At 41.3% G+C, this 8,185-nt stretch overlaps 1 protein-coding gene across 6 annotated transcripts; it reads left to right on the top strand.

The window, feature by feature from the left end:
- Positions 1-1,126: 1,126 nt before the first annotated feature.
- On the top strand, positions 1,127-7,958 carry CLDND1 (claudin domain containing 1). Of its 6 annotated transcripts, none has more exons than XM_081025649.1 (6): positions 1,146-1,282; positions 2,393-2,443; positions 2,660-2,966; positions 4,506-4,616; positions 6,025-6,162; positions 6,331-7,958. In XM_081025649.1, exons 3-6 carry the CDS (start codon positions 2,678-2,680, stop codon positions 6,549-6,551), a joined length of 759 nt encoding a protein of 252 aa, XP_080881775.1. In that variant the 5' UTR covers positions 1,146-1,282; positions 2,393-2,443; positions 2,660-2,677; the 3' UTR covers positions 6,552-7,958. The 6 variants fall into 6 exon arrangements, with proteins under 6 accessions (XP_080881772.1, XP_080881775.1, XP_080881773.1 ...); XM_081025647.1 differs by having other exon boundaries at positions 1,149-1,282; positions 2,375-2,443; XM_081025644.1 differs by having other exon boundaries at positions 1,209-1,282; positions 2,400-2,443.
- Positions 7,959-8,185: the final 227 nt, after the last annotated feature.

Below are 8,185 nucleotides of genomic sequence, written 5' to 3'. Positions count from 1 at the left end.
GTACGATGTGGAAGCAGAAATTTAACTTCAATATTTTATTAAGGATTTACTTTGCTTAGCCACACAAAAAACAAGTATAAATAGAAAACACTCAAGATGCAGCGATAAATAAGAAATATGGTGTGTGCTGGGTGGTGCTGCATGTAATAAGGCAGTGCAAGTCGTCTGTGCTGAGTGGGCAGGCTGGTCACAACTTCAAACACGCAGACAATTCCACGTGCATACTAAACTGCTGAGTGAAATGTGTCTTGTGTCTTTTCAAGGCATTCTGCAGACTTGATGAAAATGTCATCCTCCTTTGCAGGTCTACCCAGAAACATCCACCTCCCAAATCATGAAGACTTATGCATGTTATGAGCCCAGGCTGGGAATCTCCCGAGAGCTAAAGAATGCCTGAAACCTGGTCCTAGCAAATCTATCCTACCCAGTTGGCAGTTAATCCAGAGGTTTGTAAAACCTGCTGACGTGAGCAAAACAACCTACATGTATAAATGGTTTATTTCGACCCTCCATCGGATATCGATCTTTTAAAAGCTGTATATACTGACTCTACTTAAACCTTATAGTTGTTCAACAAGGATTTGCAAATACCAATAATTTAATGATTGTTTACTATGCCCCAGCACCTGTGCTGGGCATTTTATATGTATTTTCTCATTTAATCCTCACAATGACCACTTGGGACAGGGGCTATTGTAAATATCTATAATTCGGAGAAAATAAAACTGAAACAAAGAAGTAAAATAAATTGTCTAATGTCACAAAGCTAGTCAGTTCACCCTAATATTCAAGTTTGATAAGTTAGTTATTCACTGAGCTCAGTTCCCTTTTCTGTGAATTAAGGTAGCGTCTTCCTGTTCCTCTTTCAAACGGTAAAACCTGAGTAATATAGGTCGCAATCAATTACTAGCGGTGACCGGAGACAGTTCGCCTTATCTGTGGACCATCGTCCCTTCCTTCGTAAAATTTGAGAATCCGTCCGTCCCCACCTTCCTTTTGCGCGCTGACTTTCTCTCCGGAGCTGAACTACATCCCCCACAATGCTCCGCGCACGGCGCTAGGAATGCTGTCCACCGCCTCTTCCAGCTTTCCTTTGGTCCCTCCTACAACTCCCACAAGTCCCCTCGGCCGCGGGCCTCGGCCAGGCCTGGGGTGGAGGCGGAGGCGCGGGAGTTATGGAGGGGGCGGGCTCTGCAGGGAAGTGCGTCAGAGGAGGCGCGGGGAGAGTAGGGTGCTGTGGTGTGAGCTTGAGGGTGAAACCGGCGGAGCAGGAGGATGGGCGGTGAGTGAGCTGGCCAGTCGTCGCTGGGCGGGGGTCGCGTAGCCGTTCGACGTTTCCAGCGGTTTGAGGAGAGGTCTCCTCCCCGGGCGCGGCTGGGGCTGGGCGGGTCCGAGCGGCGCGGTTGCGGCTGGGGTTTTCCCTCGGCGGGGTGGTCGGGGAGGGGCCTGGTCGGGTACTTGGGGACCCCTGGCCCGGGGCCGTGCGGGGCTGCCCCACCCCAGCGCCGGCCCGCCTCCACCTCCCCCGGCCCGGGAGGGGCCAGCGCCAGGCATCCGGCCTGAGCGAACCGCCGCGCCCGGTGCCGGGACTTTTAAAGGTCATTGGAGAGCCCCGGGATGCCGGCGGATTACACAGCTTAAAGATTCAAACCCAGCTTGCGCGGTTATCCGTGACTGTGTGGTCCTGGTCTCTCCCGAGCCACTTCCCGGCTTCCCAACCCCGCCGCCTGCGCGTGCGAGCCTGTGGCCGGGCTCCCGGGTCGGGGGGTCGGTGCGGGCGCGGGAGGCGCGGGCGGTGTGTGACCCAGCGGGGTCCACCTTGGGTCATTTTACTGCGGCCGTTCACTCCTGCCATTGAACCCGTGTCCACGCCTCGGGAGAGTTCACAGTTTGCCTAATTCACGTTGCTTCTCTGGCGGAGGAGAGACGGTTTAGTTTATAAATGAGGAGGTTCAAAAGTAGAAGGGACGGGGAGCGCAGGCAGGAGCGGAGAATCTGGCTGCGTCAAGAAAGCTTGGCTTGGCGCGACGAGATACGGGGCCGATTGAGAGCTAGTATTCGATGGTATTGTTCTCTTTGCTGTTCCTGTGCGCCCGGAACAGCCTCTCTTTGTGGGGTAACGTGGTCAACTCTGTCTTCCATGTAGCTCCTGACTCTAAACCTTGTGTTGGAAGGTTTCCCTCTCCTGAGGGATCTGGGAGGAGCTTATTTCCTCGGCGTCCTTTTCGCATGCCCTTTTCACGCGCAGACCCACAATACGATGCTGTGCGGCTTGTGTAAAAATTCAGTCTGTAATTAAAAATTTTATGCACGGTGCCTTGCTGACTCCGGGCACGTCTGTTGTTTGTATGTGTAACGTGTATGTCCTTTTCAGTGTTGTTGTCTGTTTTAGCGTGCAGGTGATAAACTAGAGAACAAGACCTCTGTCTCCGTAGCATCCTGGGTATGTGAACATTCAATAAGTACTTTCATGATCATGAGTTTTGTTTTGAACTTACTTAAAACCATGCTTTTAAAAAAAAATTCCTGAATGATTATGCATTGCTTTAAGTCGCCAAAGGATGGGGAATAAAGAGTGGTTTTTGAGATAATTTATTTCGAAATAGTCTTTATGTGCCCTTGAAGTCTAACTTTTCTCCTTTCCTCAACTTTTAAACAGAGCAGTCTGAGTGCCAGAATGGATAATCGTTTTGCTACAGCGTTTGTAATTGCTTGTGTGCTTAGCCTCATTTCCACCATCTACATGGCAGCCTCAATTGGCACAGACTTCTGGTATGAATATCGAAGTCCAGTTCAAGAAAATTCCAGTGATTTGAACAAAAGTGTCTGGGGCGACTTCGCTAGTGATGAGGCAGATGAAAAGACTTACAATGATGCGCTTTTCCGATATAATGGCACAGTGGGATTGTGGAGACGGTGTATCACTGTACCCCAAAACACTTGGAATAGCCAACCAGAAAGGACAGGTATTTCTCTTATTTAAATTTCTGTCTCCTTTACCTACTCAACTCTAGACAAAGTGATGTGATGATGGCCCAATTATGTATAAGCAGGTTTGTGGGTTCTTTCCCCAAAGAAATAAATCTTATGTGTCTCTTCTCTCCCTATCATCTTCTCCCCCCAACTTCCAATGACTTAACCATTGTGCTGATAAATATTGGTTGGATGAGTTAACCGTCCTTAACTTGGGAAAGCCATTTTAAATCTTTGTTCTTATTTACTTATTCATTAAAAGCCTTTTTCTTAATCAATATTTGCATCTTAGTAACCATTTATCATTCATTCAGTAAGTATTTATTGTATGTCTCCGTGTTCTAGGGCCTAATAGCTTGGAGTACATCAAGGAAAGAAAAAATCCTCACCCCTGGGTAACTCCTTACATCCTAATAAGGGGTGACAGGCAATAAACATCAGCATAACAGTATAAACAATAGATAATTATATAGTATGTTAGAAGATGATATGTGCTATAATAAAATACAGTAAAATAAAAGATTTGGAAATACATAGGGAAGGTGATCTTGGTGGGCATAAGTTATGATATTTAGTAGTATAGGCATGATAGGCTCTAACAAGAAGACACCATGAGTAAGATTTGATATAGGTGAAGGTGTTGTCCAAATAGATAATTGTGGAGGCAGAGGGAATCTTTGAGGTTGGAAGGAACAACTACTGCAAAGGCCCTTTGTTGGGAGCATGCCTGAAATATACTCAGGGACCAGCAAGGAAGCCACTGGGCTGGAATGGAGGGAGAGGGAAGGAGAGTGGGTATTATGTTAGAGACATATGTACTCTGGAAGTAGGACAAATCATGCAGGATTCTCTAGGCATGATGAGGAGTTTAGTTTTTACTCTCAATTTGATGCAGCCATTGTGGGGCTTTGAGCCTGGATGATTCCAGGGATGATACGGAAACCTAGGTTGATATGTTGAAGATAGGCCGCAGGCAAAGGTGGAAGTCAGCAGACTAGTTAGGAAACTTATGCAGTAACTCAGGTGAGATGATTGTGACTCAGACCAGGGTGGTAGTACTGAGCAGTTGCTGGATTCTAGATATATTTTGAAGGTGGAGCCTCTAGGATTTCCTGATGGAATGCACATGGGCAAGAATGACTAAAATTTCTCATCCGAGGAACTGGAAGGGTGGAATGTTATTACCTGAGATGGGGAAAATGGCTTGTGGAGTAGGTTAGAGGAGAAGATTGAAGTTCCTATTTATTTCACTCTTTGTTCCCTCCTCCTCCTCCTCCTATTTTTCTTACGTATCTATTCTCATTAATTTTACTGCTCCTACTTTCTTTTTCCTTTCTTTTGCCCATGTCTTAAACCTGCCTCTGAGAACCACTGGCATCCATTTGGCATTGATCCTGAATGTCAGGGCCCCAGAGGTTGTTTCCTTTCGGAACATCTTTCTATATCACTTTTTATTTCAGAGAATAACTACTCAGAGATTTTTGTTAAGTATTTATAATTAAAATAAGCAATCATTGTTATTCTTGTTCCAGAATCATTTGATATGGTCACACATTGCACGGGTTTCACACTAAATGAGCAGTTCATGGAGAAATTTGTTGATCCTGGAAACCACAATAGCGGGATTGATCTGCTTCGGACCTGTGAGTACTTTGATGTTAGCAGGACAGTTGGGGGAAAATAGGAAATAATTTTGTGTTTTGTCAAACTCTGATTTTGGAACAAGGTGAGTTAAGTATGTTGTGTCATCTTGAAATGAGATCTCTAACAGTATCCCAACAAACTCTGATCTGTTGATAACATATTTTATAAGTTAGGTACATACCTAACCAAATTGCAAATAGGAAGTTGAGAGAGGCAGTATGTAATGCATTGGATGACAGAATCTAGCCCTTCAGAAGATGTTATTAGTGAGCCCATTTAAAGAGGAAATTTAATAGGGATAAATAATAAATTCCTATGTTTGAGTTAAACACTTCAGCTACCTGAGTTCAGATAGGGAAATATGAAAACAGTTGACTGACAACAGGCTCTATATGAGTTAACTGAGTGTCAGGTCTGCCACACGTATTAATCCAGTCTTAGGTGGTAGTAACAAAAGTGTAACTGTCAAAAATAAATGAAAGTATTGATTAGGAGCATTCTATTCCTTGAGGGTCAGGAACCCAGGAAATACTGTCTTCAGATTTTGACCTAGTTTCCAGTCTGTGGAGACTTACTGGAGCTTGCCTGGAAGAATGACCATGTCATGAGAGGAAACACTGAATAAATGGCAAGTATTCAATTTTGCGTTGTAAATGCATAGGAAGAAGTTTAGTACTAATAGAGTTTGAGGGAAAGTTAAAGACTTGTATGTAGTTTTAGAAAGGAAAACCAGCACTAGAAGGTAGATTTGGTTTGGAGTTGATATTAATACATTGCTAATAATTAAAATAATTTAAAAGTAGAGTAGATGCTTTGTAAAGTCATCGGCTTTCTTCCTATGTTATTGAGGAAATGTATAATTAAAACTGCCATTTATTGAGTACCTAGTATATACCAGATCCTCTACTTTGTGTTTTAGGTATATTATTTCAACAGGTTTTTTTAATCATCATTATTCATGGACTTGTTACTCTTATGAAATCCTGTAAGGACTTAGATTTGTTTGTATGTGGAACCAAATGTTTTGCTTCAAATGCTGGCTCTGCTACCTGTTTCTTCAAGTTATTTATACCTCTTGCCTCGGTTTCCTCATTTATAAAATGGAGATAATTAAAAGAGAGTACCTACTTCCTGGCTACTGGGAAGATTAATACATAAAGTGTTTGTAGAACAGTGCCTGACACATAGTAAGCTCTGACCTGCTGAGATATAATTGTTAACTATTAGTGTCCTTTTATCAGAACAAGGTTAGCATCCTTTTGAACAATGTGCTTTAGAAAAGAAACCTCAATATTCCTTTCTCTTTTTTTGAGTAAAGATCTAATTAGAATATGAAAGAAATTGCCACTATGGGAAAACTGTCTGGAATCATGGTAACTTTTTTTTCTTTTTCTCTTTTAAAATCAGATCTTTGGCGTTGCCAGTTCCTTTTACCTTTTGTTAGTCTAGGTTTGATGTGCCTTGGGGCTTTGATTGGACTTTGTGCTTGTATCTGCCGAAGCCTGTATCCCACCATTGCCACAGGCATTCTCCATCTTCTTGCAGGTGGGTCTTGTCATTATACTTAACTTTTTATCTTCTTGTCTCCCTAGAGACCAAAGAGTTGTAATTCTTAAACATTCACATAATACTACCCTGTCACATTGCCTGAAAAGCTCTTATGGTGCTCTTATCTAGCTATGTTTTGTTTTGTTTTCTAAATTTTCTTCCAAGGTCTGTGTACACTGGGCTCAGTGAGTTGTTATATTGCTGGAATTGAACTACTCCACCAGAAACTAGAGCTGCCTAAGAATGTGTATGGCGAATTTGGATGGTCGTTCTGCCTGGCTTGCGTCTCGGCTCCCTTACAGTTCATGGCTTCTGCTCTCTTCATCTGGGCAGCTCATACCAACCGGAAAGAGTACACCTTAATGAAGGCATATCGCGTGGCATAAGTGGGAAGCTACCTGCTTTATGATTGCCATTTTTATTATTTTTTAATATTTCCCTTGTTCCCCCCTATATTGTTTTTAATTATTTTTTTTGTGGATACATCATTTTATACTGAAAATCCCTTTTTTTTATTCACACAGTTGTTTTTTTTAACAACACTAAAATTTACATGGATTCCTTGAGTGATTCCATATTTCAAACTAATCTAGGCTCAGAGTCTAGAAAGAAAGAAATGAATAGACACTTGGCACAGATTTGTGAAAAAAAACTGATAGTGGGAAATTGACCTAGAACAAGTTCAGCTGATGTCTGTTAGACTTTTCAGTAAAGTAACTGTATTCACTCAACGAGACACTTTATTTTCGTTGTGAAACCTCATCATTGTCAAAACTTATGTTTACTTTGCTGTTATAGATAGCCAGTAAGCCAGAGGTAATAGTGCTATTTTCAAAGACAAGCTATTGATATGTAAAATAGGGAAATTATCTAAGATCCTTTTCCCTAAATACTGGCGTATAGCTTCATCAAGATGAAATACGGCAGCTGTTTATACTGCGTCTGTGTACAAGAAAGGAAATGAAAAATACAGTATTTACTTGAAATTTTAAGTTTGGAACTGCAAGAATTCCACTTTAGCCAGACAAGAAGATTAACCTTATTTTACTTTTTTTTTAAAGAAAAACTCTCCCCATTATGTCAGTAGGATTTTCAGTACTACCAAACCGTTTTGGATTTTTGCTCCTTCCATCTTCACATACAGGCTTATTAAGAGTGGTTTCTTTTTAATACTACATCAGGATCACAGAATAAAATTCTCCAACTGCTATCTCTTTATTCCAGCTAAGTACCATAAAGAATGTTCCACCATAATGACCACCCAGAATTAGGAAAACTGCCACAAGACCTGGCTGGTCATGAACTTCCAAACTGAGGTCTTTATTTCTTGTGGTGAAATGATGTGCCTTTCCTTGCCTAAATCCCTTCCTGGTGTGTATCAACATTATTTAACATCTTTTAATTCAGTCAATTTTTTTAATAAATATGTCAAAAAACATTGAACTTTAAAAAATTTTATTTATTCCATTACTGTAGCACTTGACAGATTTTAAAAAATGTAACAGTAATTTCTTATAATATTTTAAATCTGTCTTTTTTTAAAAAATAAAGTGAAAAATGAGAAGAGACTTGGTTTAAATCTCAATACCTTAGGATAAAGAGGTACAAGGTTCTGAATGAGGATCTCTGTAGTTCTCTGTTGAAAATGCATTGTTGCTCTATAGGCTTCTCTTTCTGTCTAGTGTTTGGGTCTTTGTTTTATCTTCTAGAAAATGTGTGAACCCCTTCCCCCCGTTAAAAAATAAGAGACTCTTTATGTATGTTTCAGAGTTTTAAAACATGTTTTCAAAGTAGTTTTGTGATCTCTGTCATACTTAATGTGGCTAATTTTTCATAAAGTCACTTAATGCCTAAGGATATTTGTGTTCTATCCTAACTCTTGGAGTTTACTTGCTCTTCAGCACCTTTGGAAGGTAGACAGGAGAAAAGCTAAGTGAACAAACACAACACTTTTGAGAATGGGATTTTAAAATTATTCAACAATGGCATTTTTGTATTGATAATTATTTTAAAGTGTCCC

Source organism: Rhinolophus hipposideros (assembly GCF_964194185.1).
Source record: "Rhinolophus hipposideros genome assembly, chromosome: 2".
Classification (NCBI taxonomy): domain Eukaryota; kingdom Metazoa; phylum Chordata; class Mammalia; order Chiroptera; family Rhinolophidae; genus Rhinolophus; species Rhinolophus hipposideros.
This window is presented reverse-complemented; position numbering and strand designations above follow the sequence as displayed.